Here is a 22,163-nt window from a genome sequence, read left to right on the forward strand (position 1 = left end):
TCCCAGTCAGGCTTTAAATATTCCACTAATCTATTTTTTATTGAAATACTGGACTGTTGATGAGCAATCCAGATCAATATTTAATGTAAAATGAAGTATGCTAAGATAGAAAATATCAAATATATTCTGTCAAATTTAAATTTCTGAGAAATATATGGACATTTGTAGGCATTTGAAAGCTTTTCAACTTCAGATCTATGTTTTGAATAAATTAGGTACTGTACTATATATAGGTAGTAAGAGAAGTGTTATAATTATGTAATATTTAAATGTTATATTCAGACAACAGATGTATTGGCTAGTTAGTGTAACACGATGTATTGGCTAGTTAGTGTAACACTTGCATAATTTTTAGCTGGACTTTTCAAAAAATACTCTAGCTATTCTACTCACCCTGGCGTCAGCATAGGCGTCGGTGTCACACCTTGGTTAAAGTTTTGCATGCAAGTACATATGGCTATCATTTAAAGGCATATAGCTTTGATACTTTTTTCTTTTTCTAGGTTCTCATAACTCTGACATATATTTTTGCCAAATTATGCCCATTTTTGAACTTAGAAAATCCTGGTTAAAGTTTTGCATACAAGTGAGTGAGGTGGGTTTTACGTCGAATCAACACAAATTGGTCATATATCGCCAAGGTTGTATACAAATTACTATCTCCAAATTACTATCTCCAATACTAATGCAGATATTGATTTGAAACTTCACTTGTGTCTTTGGAGTTATAAAACTAGGTAATAGCATCAAGTCCCGTAACTCTGACTGCATTTCGGCTAAATTATGCCTCCTTTTGGACTAGGAAATTCCTGCTTAAAGTTTTGCGTGGAGGTTCCTGTCTCCAGAACTAATGTAGATATTGAATTGAAACTTCACAGTGTTTTCAGGGTTATAAAAACTAGTTGATAGCATCAAGACCCATAACTCTGACATGCATTTTTGGCCAAATTATGTCCCCTTTTAGACTTAGAAAATCCTAGTTAAAGTTTTGTGTGCAAGATACTATCTTTAAAACTAATGCAGATACTGGATTGAAATGCTATAGATATTTTAACATTTAGGGTAATATTCCTGCTTCTGGGACAACAATTTGAATAGTCGAGCATTGGCTGTCTTATGGACAGCTCTTGTTAGTGTGGCTTGTGTTTTTGTGCAAAAAAAATGAATTTTTGGAGGCATGTATAAAAACAAAGAGGACCATAATGGCCCCTTTATAGTCATTCACTGACCTTGTTGATTTGACCTTGAACATATATGACACACATTATCATGAATGGTTACAATTATTTAGTATGTAAAAACATAAATGCTGAAATGCCCAGAGTAATGACCAAGACATGAAATCATGACTTACAAGGTCTTTGACCTTGACCTTGAAGATACGACATTGATGAGTCTGTGTGTCAAGACAAACTCTTATCACTGGTATTGATTATAGGTAGCATGAAAACATTCCACAAAAATCGGAATAGACAGGAGAAAGTATATACCACAAAGTCCTCAGTCACAGTGTAAACTAAAATGATTTTTTTTCATTTAAAAAATCAGAACAGTCATTAAAACTGAACTCCAGTCCACTGTAGGTTTAGGCCTTTACCGCCTATTTGATGAAATCCACTGCACTCCACTCTGTTTCAGTGTATGTTTCAATGAACTATTACAGTTGTGAGTTGGCCTTTGATCAATTTCAGGTCAAGTTAAAAAACATCGTAGCACTATAGACCCTAAGAGTCATCATATAGGAAATTCATGTCAGAAATAAAGAAATTTTAGGATTATATATATTTTTTCTTGAAGTCTTAAAACTGACTGGATTAGTTCATACAAGAATTATCTAACCAAGTCAGTGATGTATTTTAATGTCTGGCAGTTCAATCAAGCAAAACAAATTAAAAAGTTTAGAAGAAAACTCGTGCAAGGATGCTTCTGACCAAGTCTGATGAGCACATTATGCTGTGGTTCTTTGGAAGAAGTTATTTAAAGGTTTTTTCTTTTAGCTCTAGTGGCCCCCAAAAAGTTCCAAGTGCAATCTAAAATGGGCAAAGCGAAACTAGTTGAACAGTTTGAGAGGGCACCTTCCAAAGATTCTATAAACCAAGGTTGCTGCAAGTCATTGACATAGTTTATGAACACACTATTTTTAGCCCTGGTGGTCCCTAAATTGGTCAAACACAACCAGTTTGACAAAACTGGTACAGGACCATCAAAAGATGCTATAGTTTGATAAAGAACAATCAAGTGGTTCATGACAAGTGTAAAGGATTTTCTACTTTAAGCTCTAAATGCCCTTAAAAGGGGTCAAGCGCCCCACTAGAACGAACTAGAGGGAGGACCTTACAAGACTACAACAGACAAACTTGACTGAAAATCCATGAAAAGTAGTTCAAACACTTTCGTCGAGCCTGATTGCGGTGAGGTCGATGTAGTTTGTCCGGAGCATTTCTTCTTCATGTATGGTGGGAATTTGATGTAATTTGGCATGAATGTTCACCATTATGAGACGGAGTGTCATGCGCAAGAACCAGGTCCAAGGTCAAGGTCACACTTGACAGCTGGCGGGCTTGACTTTCTGCCCATGGACATACTTGTTCTTTTAGCTCTGGCTCAAGCAGAACCATTTGAACAAGTTTGAGTGAGCCCCATACTGCTACAGTTTGGTGAAGATCCATCAAACGGTTCAGAAGAAGTCATTTAAATGTCAATTTTTAGCTTTTGCAGCCTGTAAAAGGGGCCAAGTGGAGTCATTTGAATAATCTTGAGAGAAGACCATACAAGAATGCTACAGATCAGCTCTGCAGAAGATCCATGAGGCAGTTCATTAGAACTGCTTTTCTGTTTCAAGATCTGGTGGTCCAGAAAAGGGTTAAGTGGAATCTTTTGAACAAATTTTTGAGGGGTGATACAACTGTGCTACATACCAAGTTTGATGACTATCGATTATGTTTTTTTATGAAAAGATAGTCAAAGTTGTTTTTTTAGCTCACCTGTCACAAAGTGACAAGGTGAGCTTTTGTGATCGTGTGTCGTCCGTCGTCCGTCCGTCCGTGCGTTCGTGCGTAAACTTTTGCTTGTGACCACTCTAGAGGTCACATTTTTCATGGGATCTTTATAAAAGTTGGTCAGAATGTTCATCTTGATGATATCTAGGTCAAGTTCGAAACTGGGTCACGTGCCGTCAAAAACTAGGTCAGTAGGTCTAAAAATAGAAAAACCTTGTGACCTCTCTAGAGGCCATATTTTTCATGAGATCTTCATGAAAATTGGTCAGAATGTTCACCTTGATGATATCTAGGTCAAGTTCGAAACTGGGTCACGTGCCATCAAAAACTAGGTCAGTAGGTCTAAAAATAGAAAAACCTTGTGACCTCTCTAGAGGCCATATTTCTCAATGGATCTTCATGAAAATTAGTCAGAATGTTCACCTTGATGATATCTAGGTCAAGTTCGAAACTGGGTCACATGCCGTCAAAACTAGGTCAGTAGATCTAAAAATAGAAAAACCTTGTGACCTCTCTAGAGGCCATATTTTTCATGAGATCTTCATGAAAATTGGTCAGAATGTTCACCTTGATGATATCTAGGTCAAGTTCGAAACTGGGTCACGTGCCGTCAAAAACTAGGTCAGTAGGTCTAAAAATAGAAAAACCTTGTGACCTCTCTAGAGGCCATATTTCTCAATGGATCTTCATGAAAATTGGTCAGAATGTTCACCTTGATGATATCTAGGTCATGTTCGAAACTGGGTCACGTGCGGTCAAAAACTAGGTCAGTAGGTCTAAAATAGAAAAAACCTTGTGACCTCTGTAGAGGCCATATTTCTCAATGGATCTTCATGAAAATTGGTGAGAATGTTCACCTTGATGATATCTAGGTCAGGTTTGAAACTGGGGTTACGTGCGGTCAAAAACTAGGTCAGTAGGTCGAAAAATAGAAAAACCTTGTGACGTCTCTAGAGGCCATGTTTCTCAATGGATCTTCATGAAAATTGATCAGAATGTTCCTCTTGATGATATCTAGGCCAAGTATGAAACTGGGTCAAGTGCGGTCAAAAACTAGGTCAGTAGGTCGAAAAATAGAAAAACTTTGTGACCTCTCTAGAGGCCATATTTTTCATGAGATCTTCATGAAAATTGGTGAGAATGTTCACCTTGATGATATCTAGGTCAGATTCAGAAGTGGGTCACGTGCCTTCAAAAACTAGGTCATTAGGTCAATAATAGTAAAACCTTGGACCTCTCTAGAGGTCATATTTTTCAATGGATCTTCATGAAAATTGGTCAGAATTTTTTATCTTGATGATATCTAGGTCACATGTGCTCAAAAACTAGGTCACTATGTCAAATAATAGAAATAACGACGTCGTACTCAGTTCAACACTGGGTCATGTGGGGATAGGTGAGCGATTCAGGACCATCATGGTCCTCTTGTTTTCTTCTAGTTTTACCTCTAGATGCCACTAAAGGGGATCAAATGGAATCATTTGAACAAACTAGAGAAAAGACCTTGCCATAATGTTGGTGTAATCTTAGCCAGAAGGCAGTTTCAGAGAAGGTTTAAGTAATAATGTTGATGGTGGATGATTGAACAGCCACCTAAACCAATAGTTCATCTGCACCTCCAATTCATTGAGCTATATTTTTAAATTGTTCAACTACTTTTTAAGGTGAACATTTGTAATGTAATGTAATTTGTCTGAAAAGTTAACCAGGGATTTGACTTTGATAGTGAGATAATGTAATATATAAATGCTTTTTCATGGTAACAATGGGCATTTCATAATTAAACATTAACCGTCCATATTAAGGTCTGTTGAGCTTTTAGTGATATTCAGCATGTTTTATGGAACACCTTTTGTTTGTATATAAGTTTATTTATTGTCTCCACAATATAGGCGACTCCTCCAGAAGACTTTAGTAATGCCAATAGGAGGATAGTACAAGATACAGAAGACGCTCAAATTCCAGATGCTTCCCTGATTCTTTAGCATGCCAGATGTAAAGCACCTATACACAGGACTCGTCCAATATTAGTAATTTTTAGTTGGAAAGCAGGGGCTCGAACTCGTGACCCCTGGTTTCATAGTCAGTGTTCCGCTCTGAACACCAGTGTTGAAGCCATAAAGAAGGCTAGGCTTTGCTTCTTATGCTTAAATAATGAATGACCCTTGCATCTTGAAACTGTTACATTTTGTATCTGTTTTTGCCATAAACAAAAAATTGTCTAGTCAGCAAGTTTGTATATTTCTGGCGTTATCATAGATGTTTGAAATTTGCTCGATTCGTGAAAAAGTTTTCTGAAAAGGTTTGATAGGAACAATGCTATGAATTGTTTGAAAAGGTTGTATGCATGGAAGGGAACTCTTTTTATAAGATTAAAGTGATACATCAAAAACAAGGCCTGAATAATGGGAAATCAGAATATTTTTCTTTGGAAAAAATACTATATATTTCAATTAAACAGCCTGGTTCACCATACATTATTTTGGCATTTTCTTTTATGTATATAACATGTTTAATGAAGTAATTCCATAGTTTGGTTATACTCTTAGTTTGTTTTTACTCTGTTGATGGCAAATTTCCAAGTACCTCCAGGCATTATTTCAGGCAATGATGAGAGTCTTGGTAGAACCACCACCAACTTTCTGCATGCTAGTATGATGAATTTCTCAACTGGTGTAATTTAACTTCTCAAGTGAGAGACAGAAACCCGCTGAAGGGAAATAAGTAATTAGAAATAAGCACTCAAGGAGGCCCTGAAATCAAACCTATTGTCTGGTAGTCAAAATGTGTAAAGTTATAGAAATATAAGAAGACACGCAGCGAATAATCAATTTCAAATATTTGAAACATTTTTATTTATACATAAAATTTGTCTTTACAATATATTTAAATAAATGTAACAATATACAAAATTGACATTGTTGTTTTTGTGTTATACAGAATGTACAAATAAGTCTGTGATGTGAGCTGCTACTAACTGGCATATCAATTTTGTTCAAACTAAAAAGTTCAATCATGGCGTCAATTATTTAACTCAGTAGAATGTCTGCTTGGCTGTAAAGACTGCATGGACGATTAGAAAAATGTAGGCGAGACGGATGTCTTCAAGCCAAAGTTATATAACTGTCATACATTGAAAATTATAAGTATGAAATACATGTGACACAAACTTGTTTGCCCTTTATGTACATTTCTGACTAAATCAAAGGACATAACTTTGGTCTGACCGACAGAACTCTGGAACAAAACCCTATGTGCACAGCCTCGCATGCTGAGTAATATTCCTATCATGTTTCATGACTAAGTGAAATATGATTTTAAGATTCATGCAACACAAACTTATGCTCTAATGCATACTTTCAACTAAGTCAAGGGCCATAACTCTGGTCTGGCCATGTTAAATCTCAAACAAAACCCTAGGAAAACAACTTCATATATTATGCTATAGTGTTCTATAATCCTAGGTTAAATACTTTTTGAGATACATGCAATACAAACTTTTAGGCCCTACTTATGCATATTTTCAACTAAGTAAAGTGCTGTAACTAAATACCAGGTGCACAACTTCGCATGCTTAACAACAATCCTGAGGTTCAACGACTGGTCAAATTATTTTTTTGATAGGTATGATACAAATTTGGATGTCATACTTTTGACTAAGTAAACTGCTATGTAAGTCTGGTCCGGCTGTGTGAAATCCTATTTAAAAGACCAGGTGCACAACTTTTCATGCTGAATGACAATCCTGTAAGGTTTGACAGCTGGGTCAAATATTTTTTTGAGATAAGAACAACACATACTTGGACAGACAGATGGACAATAGCAACTCTATTATTCAAAGGGATGTTCACTGAAATTGTACTGACTGAAAAGCGGCCAGTGCAGATCAAGGTCAGCCTGCATGGATGTGTAGGCTGATCTTTGTCTGGCAGAATCACTTGCCGCTAGGGGGCTAAAGGTTAATGGCAATAATTGTACAATATCTACAATACCATGTTCAATCACTGTTTAACAGAACTGTGAACTCTGTAAAGGTGAGCTAAAGTAAATGCAATTCAAAACTCTTGACTTACTGAATCCGTCTAAATGTCTTGCTCATAAAATTGATATCAATAAGTACAGGCCCACTTATCTACTTAAATATACAAATGTATTCAAAAGCTTGATGCAGTGAACAAAATATAACCTAAAATGATGAATACAATAATCTACAATCACATACTCAATATATTACTACGCAGTAGGGACATTTTTTCGAGACCATTTCCATACACAAGAGCTGTCAGTGGACAGCGCGCTCGACTATTCTCAGTGCTTGATAGTATAAGCAATGAATAAAACTTTAACATTACAATAAGCATATTCTTAGTCGAAAAGGAGCCATAATTCAGTCAAAATTCTTGACAGAGTTGCCTCCTCCTTTTTACAGACTGGGGTCATGATGGTAAACAAGTATGCAAATTATGAAAGCAATATCTCAATGGACTTTGTAAATATTTGGGGTGGTACGCAAACTTTAACATTTATTCTAAGTCGAAAAGGGGCCATAATTCAGTCAAAATGCTTGATAGAGTTGCCTTCCCTATTTTACAGACTGGGGTCATGATGGTAAACAAGTATGCAAAATATCAAAGCAATATCTCAATGGACTTTGAAAATATTTGGGGTGGTACGCAAACTTTAACATTTATCCTAAGTCAAAAAGGGGCCATAATTCAGTCAGAATGCTTGATAGAGTTGCCTCCTCCTTTTTACAGACTTGGGTCATGATGGTAAACAAGTATGCAAAATATGATAGCAATATGTCGATGGACTTTGAAAATATTTGGGGTGGTACGCAAACTTTAACATTTGTGTGACGCTCACGCCGACCCGGGGCGAGTAGGATAGCTCCCCTATTCTTCGAATAGTTTAGCTACTAATGACACTGTTACAGAGATACCGGTCATCACTGTAGACACAAAAATTTAACATTGCTTTTAGTTTTAGCATTGTATGCATACATGCTGGACTAAACAAAGTTTTTTTTTAAACCTGCTGTTTAAATCATTTGTTACAGAATCATTCCTCTGCAGTGAGCTCCTGCTTGAGAAGCCAGCTTCATGGTAAGGTAGGTAAAATTTCAATCATAACAGATTTCAATAAATTTGCCAGGATTTACTTAGACACTGACAATTAGTTTCTCTGCAGCAGTGCAGAAAGGATGCCATTCAACAGCTCAATTGAACTAAACAATACAAGTCATCACTTCAGGAACCTAAATTCACTACAGTCTTTAAAAGAACTTATTCCAGGCCTTTATCCTAATTTTTGTAGAAGTTTCAAAGAACTGTGGTTATCATATGTATCATAGAATAATGAGGTTATTACAAATTTCTAGGACAATCAATCTAAAGGGAGATTCACTTGACGTGAATAAGGAAGCGGAGTACAGCAGTTGAACTAAAGTTAATTATACCATTTTTAAAGTTACTAAATTTTAGTTTTAAATTCAGCATTACATTTCACTTCTTTAAAAAATTCTTGAGTACATCTGACTTTCATAGAAAAAAGAACAGCATTAACATATATACCGGTATGATGTGGCTGAAAGACTTATTATTATACAAGCATATTTTCACAATGTTCATAGACCATGTTTATCCTATAAAAACTTTCAGTCGACTTAAACAGAGAAAATGGTGTTAGCAACAGCTGTTACAAAACAGGACATTTTATTTGTACATACTGTAAAATCATCTGTTTTGTAGGGGACTAATTTTTGTTGATTTCATGTTTTTAATGAAAAAAAATATACAATTTCCATTTATTTTATCACCAAAAGATGAAATCCATAAATTCTTACCTTTATTAAATAGCAATTTTGTTCAAAACCATAAAAAAGCATGCCACAAAATTAAATGACTTTACAGTATGTATTTACATCACTGTAACGATAAACAATCTATCCAAAAATCATCTTTACCTTTAAGCTCACAATGTCTCCCTTTAAACTGAGCAACACAAATGTTGTAAAAGCAAAAAAAGAGTAGTTTTTAGAATTTTGGACTAACTCTGAATATGTGACTAGAATTTTGCATAATTTCATTAATTCTAATATTATTATTTCTTGTCATCTTGTTTTAAATCAGTCTGTTTAAAAGCTTACTACACACAGTTGTGCTGAAATCTTTCAACATATTCATTTCCACCATGTTTGGCAAAGAATGTATATATTAGGCATAGGAAATAGAGATCAATATAATTGCACCTTTACTAATCCTACCAGGTGTTCTGTATTACAAAAGTGGATCTATTGTGACATTTTGATACAAGCAAAACTGTATTATCTGCGCTATTATTTACCTACTGGTACTTCATTTTATTATTGGCTTGTTAAAAGTTAATTTTTTACCATATGTAAGTTGACAGAATCATAGGAACCATGTCTTGAGGGGTAAATCAAACACAAATGAATAAATCCTTAATGATTTTGTTGTGCAAAAAAGTATGATATTGTGTCTGAAAGAGTTTTCATTTTCCACTCAGTTGTGTAATTGCAAGGGAAGTAAACTAATAGATATCTACTTATAAGTACTAGCCCAAGGCAAGAGTTGTCATTCTTTGTGGATCACAACTTTAAATTAAAAATTAAAACTTCTGTTATTGATATTAACAAAACTATCGTAAACTTCACATTTGTGAAATCATTTTTGGTTATTTCAAGGACTTGGAAATTAATTTCTAGACTTTATTTAATGTAATACTATCATTGAAAATTTTAGGGTCTATCTCTATATATATGGCACAAAAAAATTATAAAGGGAGTATTGGTAAAAATAAGAATGCTGATTTTCTCCATTATTTCAAAAGGGTTGCAATGGTTGACTCCCTTATGCGCTACATATATCTGGTATTTTATTAGGATATCTTGCAAAAATCAAGGCATTGTTAGGATTTGTACCACTGGTTACTTTCATATTACATATATTTTACAGATATTTGGTAGAAAATATTTTTTGCCAATTAAAAATGTGTGAGCAAGTTGCTATAATGTTCACCAGTATGTTCACATTCTTCTTCAAGGAGCTTAAACCTTTCCAGAAAACACTTTGGGAAATAAGAAAAATCAATACATAGGTTGTCTATGATAAAACCTGAGCCTGCAGAAAAAAAACATATTAACTAATTATAGTAACACAAAGTAACAGTTCCTAAAGTTAAAATGACATCAAAAGACAAGTATCAACCATAAAATGTAATGACATCAACTCTATGTACAGTCACTGAATCATAATTTGAGCCGTGCCATGGGAAAACCAACATAGTGGCTTTGCGACCAGCATGGATCCAGACCAGCCTGCGCATCTGCGCAGTCTGGTCAGGATCCATGCTGTTCGCTTTCAAAGCCTATTACAATTAGAGAAACGGTTAGTGAACAGCATGGATCCTGACCAGACTGCGCGGATGCGCAGGCTGGTCTGGATCCATGCTGGTCACAAAGCCACTATGTTGGTTTTCCCATGGCACGGCTCATTTATCCATATATCTACAGAAGACTGTATACAAGCTAAAATTGCTCTGATGAGATGCCAGTATAATACAGGAATGAATTGAACCCATGATTGTATGCCTATAACACATTGTGTGTTAGTCCACTTTAGGTGTTGAACTTGTTTCTTCTGTAAATGCTTTGTAAACAAACATTCCAAGTATTATATGTACTGTTGCTATGGCTACAAATGCTGCATAGAAGTAACTGTCCTGACTGCTCATACCAAAAAATACTGAAATAGAAAGAAAAGATTGAATATAAAGTGTAATGCTGATATCTAAAGGCACTCACCCCAAGATTGTACAACAAAAAACAAGGCAGTCTGAAAGACAGCTAAATCCCCCGCCACTGCTATGGATAGTGAAAGGGTAAACCTTTGATTTTAGCTGTGACCTTGACCTTGAACTGACATGGCTGACTCATGAAATTTGCACAACGTCTTGATGAGGTGATCATTTGACCCAAGTTTCATGAAAATCCTTCAAGGGGTTTAAGAGATACAGAGCTGAAACCTTTGACCTTCAGTTGTGACCTTGACCTTGAGTTGACATGGCTGACTCATGAGTTCTTGATGAGGTGATCATTTGACCCAAGTTTGATGAAAATCCTTCAAGGGGTTTAGGAGAAACAGAGTGGACACAAAATGGAAGGCTCAAACCTGTGACCTTGACCTTGAGCTGGCATGGTTGACTCATAATTTCTGCACAACGTTTTGATGAGGTAATCATTTTACCCAAGTTTTATAAAATTCCTTCAAGGGGTTTAGGAGATATAGAGCGGACACGAAATGGAAGGCTCAAACCTTTGACCCTAAGTTGTGACCTTGACCTTGAGCCGGCATGACTGACTCATGGGTTCTGCACATCGTCTTGTTGAGGTGATCATTTGACCCAAGTTTGATAAAATTCCTTCAAGGGGTTTAGGAGATATAGAGCGGACACAAAATGGAAGGCTCAAACCTTTGACCTTGAGTTGTGACCTTGACCTTGAGCCGACAAGGCTGACCTATGGGTTCTGCACATCGTCTTGATGAGGTGATCATTTGACCCAAGTTTCATGAAAATCCTTCAAGGAGTTTAGAAGATATAGAGCGGACACAAAATGGATGGTACAAAACCTTTGACCTTGAGTTGTGACCTTGACCTTGAGCCGGCATGGCTGACTCATGGGTTCTGCACATCGTCTTGATGAGGTGATCATTTGACCCAAGTTTTATAATATTCCTTCAAGGGGTTTATGAGATATAGAGCGGACACAAAATGGCAAGCTCAAACCTTTGACCTTGAGTTGTGACCTTGACCTTGAACCGACAAGGCTGACTCATGGGTTCTGCACATCGTCTTGATGAGGTGATCATTTGACCCAAGTTTCATGAAAATCCTTCAAGGGGTTTAGGAGATATGGGCCGGACACGATTTTGTTACGGACGGAAGGACGGAAGGGAAGGACACGGAAGGACAGACGGACGCAGACCATTCCTATAATCCCTCCGCAACGGCGGGGGATTAAAAACAAGAGCTGTCACAGGAGACAGCACGCTCAACTATTTCAATGCTGGATAGTGAAAATAGGCACATCTGAGGAAACTGGAGCTGTCACTAGAGTGTTTAATGACTCCAATGATGGATGAAGATATTGCACAATAGCTCGAGTCTTGTGTCAAAATTATTAAGTAACAAGAGGGCCAAGATGGCCCTAGGTCACTCACCAAAGAAACACACCATAACAGTGTAAACATGTTTGACCAAGTTATTTCATGGAAACAAATATTCTGACCAATTTTCATTAAGATTGGACCAAAAATGTAGTCTCTTAAGTGTAAACAAGTATTTTCTTCAATTTGACCTAGTGACCTAGTTTTTGAGCAAACATGACCTATATTCGAACTTGACCTAGATTTTATCAAGGCAATCATTCTGACTAAATTTCATCAACCTCAATTGAAAAATACAGCCTCTATCGCATACAAAACGTTTTTCTTTGATTTGTCCTAGCAACCTAGTTTTTGAACCCAGATGACCCATATTCAAATCTGGCCTTAATTTCATCAAGGCTCTCATTCTGACCAAATTTCATGAAAATCAATTAAAAAATACAGTCTCTACTGCATACACAAGGTTTTTCTTTGATATGATCTAGTGACCTAGTTTTTGCCCACAGATGACCCATATTCTAACTTGACCTAGATTTCATCAAGGCAATCATTCTGACTAAATTTTATGAACACCCAGTGTAAAATGCAGCCCCTTTTGTGTACACAAGGTTTTTCTTCAATTTGACCTGGTGACCTAGTTTTTGATCCTAGATGACCCATATTCAAACTCCACCTAGATTTCATAAATGATTAAATTTCATGAAGATCCTATGTAAAATGCAGCCCCTATTGCATACACAAGTTTTTTCTTTGATTTGACATAGTGACCTAGTTTTTGATCCTTGATGACCCATATTCGAATTTGACCTACATTTTATCAAGGCAATCATTCTGACTAAAATTCATGAACATCAATTGAAAAATACAGCCTCTATCACATGCACAAGGTTTTTCTTTTATTTGACCTAGTAACCTAGTTTTTGAACCAAGATGACCCATTTTCAATCTCGACCTATATTTCATCAAGGTAATCATTCTGACAAAATTTCATGAAGATCAGTTGAAAATTACAGCCTCTATCGCATACACAAGCCAAATGTCGACAGTTGACAGACAACAGACAGACAGACGCCGGACATCGACCGATCACAAAAACTCATCTGAGCATTGCTCAGGTGAGCTTAAAAGGGCTTTTGCTCTGGATTCAACAACATTTCACTGCTAGCAATTGAATGCACTAAAGACGCACCTCCTGAATCTAAACTACTTTCATATACCACAGTATAAACTTTGAAACATTGACATTAATTTACATCATTCATTTGGGGTACTGCTGGAGGGCTGTCCCCTCCTCTCCCCAACCCCAACCCCACAATGCAGGGGGAAAATTTTCAATATGGGGATCATAAAATGCATTTTTACTACTTCTGATATGAAAAAAAAGTAGGAGTAATAGGAGGTTTTATAGAAAAGTAGGGAAAAATTGCTCTTTCAAAAAAGTAGGAAAGGTAGGAACGCTGGAAAGCCAATGAACAGCATTACAGCATTACTCTGAGACTTTTTCAAGCCCAACATCAGGCAAGCAGACAATCATGAACTATTTACTAGCTGGTGACTCAACAACTGCTCTCTTTTAAGAAACAAGACCCACCTCTGATAAGACTTGAACCTTCAATCTCCTGATTGCGAGACAGGCGCCTTAACCATTAGGCCGCTGCAGCTCTATACAGTCAGCAAAACTTTGCATTACTAGATTTTTATTATACAAGATTTTTTTTCACCTTTTTCATGATAAACATGGTCAGAGGTGCTTTAAAAAGCACAAAGGCAGCCACTCTGGGTGGCAAATTCATCCTCTACTAATAGAGAAACAGAGCAATCTGATCAGAGGGACAGAGCAAGAGAAAGCCCCCAAAATAGAGAGAGGTCTTTTAGATACAGGTATGTCTTGCTTACTTAGCCTAGCTCTTTGCAAATTGACAGTATGGTTCTTTAATGTGCCCAGTGTATGCAAATTTATATAAGTCTTTGCTGGAAACCAGTACTGGCCACTTAGTTAGGTTGGAGACACTAAAGAGCATCTCAGAAATTTCCAGTGCCTGGACCAGATTTGAACCCCGGACACTGGATGGACAGTGAGGTGTGCTACCACTAGACCACAGGGCATATATTAGAGTTGGTCCAAATTATTAATTTAAACCTGATTCTACATTAAAGTGTCAGAGTTTTATTCCCACAGTCCAAGAAATTAATGACTGCCCCTGGCATGAGGAGCAAATTCTTAACAGTGGCTTCATATTATTACATAGAAGCCAATTATTATTGGCTGCTAGAAAAAAATACCTCAGATAACTGTTCAAAGAAATATCTTTTACATTTTAACTATGATATATTTAATAAACAGTTCATACAAGTACCTTCAAATAACATTCTTTTACTAAAGAAATATAGAAATACTGGGAAAAACAACATTGCTAGACTGAACAGTATCATTGTCTTCATCACCCCATCTTCCCTCTCTCGTCCACCCATCATCCTGTAAGATAACAAGAGCAAAGTCATACATTATACAAATGAAAACAATCTGCCTGTTCTGTCTTTCATATCATACATTCCTGCCAACAACAGGCAGTGTTGTTTTTTTCTAGCCAATTTGGGGCCGAAATAGGGCCCCAATCCCAATGGAAAATAGTATGTTTTTTCCCCAATTTTAAGGCTAAAATTCCCAAAGTTAATTATATTTTCTTTTTTTCCAACTTTTTCAAACAAGACTAAAACTATAAACATTTAAAACACAGTCAGTTTGCTAAATTAATGCATAATGATAAATTATGGCCATTTTCTCTCTTAAATGTTTTACAGAAGATATCAGTTTTAACAATTCCCAAATTAGGCATTTTCCGACACATTTTTCCTAGTTGTAAAGGCCCCGGCCCCATTCCCAAATTGGTGATAAAAAACACTGACAGGCCTACAGCACTCCAGTGAAAATACGTACAGATACAAAGCTTTTGACCCAAAACAAACCCAGAAAGCCTTCTCCAGGCTTATAACTTTCAAGCCAACTGATGACCACGACAACAGGCTGGTGCAGTCGAGTCCAGCAAGTTCTAGTCAAATAAATGTACCACATGTTCTAGCTATATTTTATAACTACAGGTCACAGTTAAGTGTTCTTATAGCCAACTTGTAGAATACTGCGTTAAAATAATTTATTTTTGGATTGGGAAGTGGCCGATTATTGGTATCTGTTATATTAGGATGAAAAGCAATGGTCGATGTTAATATCCTACTTTCGTTTTCAATCTACCTCAAACCGCGGTGAGTAAATGTTTATGATGTTTCACAGGGGTGTCAGCTCTTTCACTCCAAAGTCTTTTCACTCCCAAGTCTTTTCCTCCCCTGACTATTCACTCCCATTTTCTTTAAAGAGGTGACTTTTCACTCCCATTTTTATTTTGTTCTCTAGAAATTATGTTTTAATTATTGGGAGGTCAATAAAAATTAATGGTTTTGAAAATTTTAATGTTTTATGTATTTTTTTTATAATGCAGATTATATATACTGAGTATTGTGAAAATGTGTAGGATTATTTTTTTCTGAGAGGGGTACTGTAAAGATAATCCAAAATATACTTTGGAAATATTAATGAAGTTTTTATTTTTTTATATATATTATTGACTGTGTTATGATTAATAAGTTCTGAAAATGCAAGTTTAATTATTAATATTCTGAAAATGCAAGTTTACTTTGTTTTGAGTATTTTCAGTATAAAGAGGATATTGAAAAAGAGAGAGTATATTAAGAAAATACCTATTTAATAAAACTTAACTGTGATGGCCTAAATATGTAATTTAAACTGCTGAGAACTTTTGGGTTTGCATTTATTGAAATGGACTAATAGAAACTATAAATAGAGACTAAAAATGTAACTGGAAAACATTCTAACAAAATTCATACTTCACTGTATCAAAAGAAAAAAAAGAAAACTTTTGATTTTTATGTGTGTATTTTTTTAGTCCTTTGGTCAAAATTTTCATAAGTCATTATAGCATTGTGTTTGATAAATTTTTAAATTGTAATAACATTACCTTATACCTTGTGAAATAATTTGTGAAACATCTTTGATATTCCGTATACTTAAAAGCTACCAATTATCTCATCACCATGAGATGTAACCTCCTTGATTAGTTGTATATTAACAAAGTTATCAATTATCACTTGTGTTTGTTTAACACTCCTCGATTGAAAGTTGCTACCCTAATCATCACCTTTCAGATCAATATCATATAGAAATTGCTAACCGATACTTCTCATGTCTTTAAAGTTAAAATTCATCATAAGATAACACAACATAACATAATTTAGGTTAGGTTAATTAATTATTGCTTGTATGTTCATTAGCTGGATTATATTTAGAGACAACAAAACTGAATAATTTATTAATTTATTCACTTCTCTTTTATTTTTTAATGTAGATATGTAAGATAAGATAAATAATTAACCAAGACTGTTTTTTTTTTTAAGTATCATTGTTAGTGCAACAAAAATAATACAAAACATAGAGTGTAAAGAAAACAATCTTATAAAAACAAAATTAAGGAATTTTTGAGGAAATGAGACTTAAAAATTTTCTGGCATGATAAAAAAAAGATCTTTAAGCCAAAGCAAGAACGATTTTAAGTATTACAGTAGGTTTTAAAGAAGAGTAATGTAAAGATCTGGCTGAAACATCTTTCTTTCAAATTGAAGTTTGGTCATATTATAAACATAAGAATATGAGTTTTTGTTTCTAAAATATTTTTAAAATTCCAAATCAAGAAAGAAAAAAAAGATGAATGCGCCGGGAATGGTAAAGTATTAAAAACAGCAAATTCTCATGTGTTTCTGTAGTAGATTCTATAGTTTGTTAATAATTAAGTTTTAAAGCCTTCTTAAGAAATATAGTATGTCGTGAATTTGCACGCTTTAACGTAACGAATTTTGCAAGATTATTAGATGAGCATAATATGATTAGGTATGTTATTCCAGATTGTGGGTCCCGAGTAGCTCAAAGATTTATGAAAAAATTCTATTCTTGCTTTTGGTATCTTTAGTTCATTGTTTTGATTTGATCTAAGTTCACATCAGATATTTGGCTGTGGTTAAATTTTGAAGTAAGATAGTCGGGGGATTGCTCGGACGAACCTTCCTGTTACAGCCAATACATAAATCTAACTGTGACATAATTAATGAAATTTAATTTACCATACATAATCAAACAATTTCATAATTCACTTTTCAAACAGTTATGACACCAGAATAAAATTTAGCATAATTATACAATAATACTCAAGAATGAAATGAATTAAAATGCTTGGATTATATACTAGGGAATATAACAGTGATTATAACAAGTTTTTCAATGAGGGATTGATAATTAATATAACAATGCATATTTTTTTTATATCACTTCTCTCATTAAATCATCAAAGGACATCAAAGATGCTGTAGTAACAATACATAACTTAATTAAATTACATCTTATTCATATTTCAATAATTACTGATGATAGGCAACTGAAACTTCGTTTCCGATACAAAATAAATCGTTCTTTCAGAAAATGGAAAAAAAGTAAAAGCAATAAAAAAAAATACCATAAGGACCCTTTTTGCTTGACGGGGCTCTATTATTATTGTCATTATTAATCAGGGGTTCCACTAGACCCGAAAACCCAAGAGTCCCAGGACCCTTGGGCCCAAATTTTGAAGGGTCCTTTTCCAAAATACAGGAGTCCTGTCCCAACACGTCAATATAATTTACTATTTTTTTTTATTCAGTAATACGTAGATCTTTACCTAAGAAAACAATAAACCCAAGATCATGTTACAGCATAATAAAAATGTCAGTCTCAGGTCATATAGTCTCATATTGTAAACTAATATTTATCAAAATTCATGTTATTTTAATTAGGGTTTTCTTCAATATTTCATTTCATTTTTAATAACAGAACAGTGCTATAACACTCTAGAAAAATGTATCCAAAATGTACTATCCGAATACTGTTACACTTTCCGAATGTCATCGGAAAGTTGTTTTTGCTCAGTTTATTTGGCAAACTAAGCTAAATCAGCGATAGTTCCTCAAATAATGATGCTACTTATCATAAAAAACTGCATTGAAAGTCAAGTTTTTTTAGGAATTTTGGAAATATGCATATGACATCGGGTGTAAATAGACCCGTGAACGGACATTCTAAACTTATTTTTGCTTTCGAAATTCATCAAAATTTGTGAAGTTTCTTGTTGAAATTACGATATGATCGCTAAACAATGGTCTAATTTAAAGTTGGCATGAAAAAATCTTGCAGGGCACTTTTCACATGCTCGGTAATCCGCTGCTTACGATAATTTAATAATTGGCGCCTTTTCTGACAGTACACAGGATTTGCTTTATCAATTAATTTCAACACTTCATTGATTTCTTGTTACCTATGTGCACTCGCCGTGACGTAACCTGCTGATAAAAATCAGCGAGGCATGTCTACAGGAGAAAGGGCGGGATTTAGCAGAGATCAAAGGCAGGAGAGCATGACCGCGAGTGTTTATTTTGAATACACGTGTCTATCGTGGAAATAGTTTCACTGAAGGAAATTAATGATAAGAGAAAGGATTATCAAAGGAAAATGCCCCTGGGTCCCGAAGGACGCACAGGCAAGTATTCTGCCGGGTCCTTTGAGCGTCTTTTGTCAAATCTCCCGGGTCCGGACCCGGGGTCCCGGGTCAAATGGAACCCCTGTATTAATATTGTTATAATAATTATATAATAATTATTATTGTTATTATGTACAATGTCATTGAATATATCATTGTAATGTATAGCATTTAATTTAATTATCCAGTCAGTGTTCGAAATTCACGGTAGTCCGACAGCCCGTGGCTACCAAATTTCAGCTCGGGCTACCGATTTTTCACAGGTACAAGCCCGACTGGGCTACCGAATTTTCCTCATTTGTTTAAAAAAACATGCTAATTAAACGAGTACTACATCGTGATTTTCTAGACTGAGAATCGCTTATGGAATTATTGGTTTTTACACTCTTACGTGTTGACAATCAAACACAGTGTCAAAGACGTAACCGCAGCGCTAATTGGCTGAATACAAACACCTCTAGCGTAACGGATAATTTGATTAGCTTTCACACTACTCGCGAAAATCTCACAAGTACCTGCAGTAGGCGGAGCTTAAATTATGCTATCAGCGTGTGTGTAAATGTGTATTCAGCACTCGGTATTACATCTTACAAATTGTCAACAGTCCGAGTTGCAGCAATTGGCGAGTGCGGATCCTAAAAAATCGGGCATAACAGTTTAGATTTCGTTTTGGCAAGGAGTGTCATGTCCGATGCTTTTGGACTCTGACGATGCTGATCTGGACTGGAGTATTTCAAGTTAAAATGTTTCAAAAACATGGCAAACATGTACTGTAATCTCTGTATGTCTTTTTTATTACTTCAAACATGCATAGTGATGTCTGTAAAACAAAATGTTATATGGTGCAAAAATTATGTATTTTAAGGTGTTAAAGTTCGGGCTAGTGAAATTGGTGTCGGGCTTGGAAATTTTTTAATCTGGTAGCCCGAACGGGCTATTGGATTCAAATCTGAATTTCGTACACTGTCCAGTTTCAGTTACATCTAGAAATATGAAATTTCAATATTATATATCATACTTGCAATAATATTCAAATATTCTTGGAATATCTATTTAGAATTCAGTTCCAACCTAAATATTAAACAATGAATTGTCATAATAGAAAACAATGAAATAAGAGTGAATAGTCACCCCATAAGGTGACTATTCACTCCCATTTTGGGAGTGAATAGTCAGGGGAGGAAAAGACAGGGGAGGAAAAGACTTGGGAGTGAATGGTCGGGAATTCGTTTCACAGTAATCAATCAAGATCAAGATCTAAATTAAGCTTAAAAGTCGAGTAATTCCTAAAAAAAATCATCAAAACATTCTGCATGCTATTCAAAATCGAGTTGGTTTATTTTGTTAAATGACAAAACTAAGAAACGGATTAACTTTCATTACATATAAATGTCGGACATTGGCAAGGACGATAATTATGTGTATCCAAAAAAAAGCATGTCCGAATACTTAGCCATTATGGTACTACCTATCTTCCGATCAATTTGACTTTTTAAATAAATCACACATCAAAGCGAGAAAGACCTATACTCGCACTTTAAGCTGTTTCATTATCACTTTCTCAAATGTTGTATTTAATGGTTTAATTTTAACAAGTATACCTTGTTCTCAAGTCATCTGCCATGTTGTTGTTGTAGTTGTTGTTGTTGTTGAGATACGATGAGAAAAACACATACCATACCGTTTAAGACTATTGGGGACTATAGTGTGCAGGTGTATACATATTCTCATTTGAGGTGAATTAGTGGCTGTGTTCCTTTGTATGGGTCTTCTGTACTTTTATTTTATTATAGAATACACGATACAAGTTTTTTAGTGCTGTTAGGGCATACAGGACCTCAACTGGAGTACTGCTCCTTAGTCTGGGTCCCATACACTGGAACTCATACACCAACTGGATGCCGAACAGCGCAGAGCTGCCCGCTGGGTCAAACACGACTACGGCCAAATGTCAAGTGTTTTAGACATGTTAGCGTCCCTTCTGTGGAGACGCCTTGACCTTCGCAGAATGGACCAACGCCTGGCTATATATGTTCCATAACATCCTGAATAACCAGGTTACCATCGCTCTTCCAGACTACTTAGTCCCTGTCTCTAGATCTTCACGTTCATGTCACTCCTTAACATTCCAGTATATCCAGACCAAAACAGATTATCATAAATTCTCATGTTACCCTCGAACCGTTGTTCACTGGAATGCATTGCCGCCGGACATTGTCATTTTGTCTGGCCCTGAGTTAAGTCTGGTCATAAGTCAGATTGAACCTATCTCTCCGTAATATACCTGCTCTGTTTTAACCAGTTTTTAACAAACCTTTCTTAAATCTTTTATCATCTTTTATTTCTTATCTTACTAATTTATTGTACGCCGGTTGATGCGCGTCAAGTCTAGGTACCCAGCATGGGTTTGGCTAATTGGAAGATAGACAGGGCTAGAGGGCAAGAAAGGCAGCATCGTCCATAAACAGGTAACATTTTAATTTTTGTCGTGTAGTGTGACCTGTGGAGATTTCACTTTTCCTGCTTTATTTATTCAGGAATACTGAATGGATTTCCTTCTATAGTCCAAATATGTGTACATGTCGAAAGTAGACCGGCTGGTAATTCTTCACATAAGCACAATCTGTTATGCTTCTACTCACAATTTCCTGTTTTCCTAAATGGCTGTTTCGCAATAATTAAAACGTTCAGGAACGCATTCGATAGAATGAAGTTATTTCCAAATTTAAATTTTAATACTACTTAACTGCCAATATGAAAAAGGGGCAAACGAAACGCTATAATTAAAAAACAAAGACAAATATCAAACAGGGAATGCCACGTACCAAAAACGCAGCCTCCCCAAAACGGAACCCACAGCACGCAGACGCGCACACCACAAACACACACACACATACACATACATGCGCACACACACAAAGCCAACACTTTATGACAAAACGAACAAACAAAGGAACACCACCTTGGAACGGTCAGTGGCAAAAACACCACTGGGGAGCTTAAACCAGTTTATGGTGCGCGCCCAACTTCACTCTTACCCCCACCATACTAATTTTGTACAGAATTCTATTGGAATATATCTGGTTTCAAATTACTTGAAGTAACCTCATTCTCCTTAAAAGAATTATTTTTGAAAATCAAACGGATTTTTTGTTATTACACATCGTGACGTTGCGCTGACGTCATTGGGTTTTGCGGACAAAATATATACAGAAGATCATAAATTATATAATTATGTCTGCATTAAACAGACCACAAATAATCAAAAATAATTATAAAGTTATGTAAAAATGAAGAACTAATTGTGTACTTTTCATATAGAAAGAAGAACAAATAGCCAACAA

At 35.5% G+C, this 22,163-nt stretch overlaps 1 protein-coding gene across 1 annotated transcript; it reads right to left on the minus strand.

Annotated features, from left to right (window-relative positions):
• Window positions 1–5,821: 5,821 nt before the first annotated feature.
• LOC123556651 (vacuolar ATPase assembly integral membrane protein VMA21-like) lies at window positions 5,822–20,456 on the minus strand. The gene is made up of 3 exons (XM_045347541.2): window positions 20,421–20,456; window positions 14,545–14,663; window positions 5,822–10,765 (listed from the first exon to the last, which is right to left on the minus strand). Exons 1-3 carry the CDS (start codon window positions 20,441–20,443, stop codon window positions 10,629–10,631), a joined length of 279 nt encoding a protein of 92 aa, XP_045203476.1. The 5' UTR covers window positions 20,444–20,456; the 3' UTR covers window positions 5,822–10,628.
• Window positions 20,457–22,163: the final 1,707 nt, after the last annotated feature.

The sequence above is a fragment of the Mercenaria mercenaria genome, chromosome 5, assembly GCF_021730395.1.
Source record: "Mercenaria mercenaria strain notata chromosome 5, MADL_Memer_1, whole genome shotgun sequence".
NCBI lineage: Eukaryota > Metazoa > Mollusca > Bivalvia > Venerida > Veneridae > Mercenaria > Mercenaria mercenaria.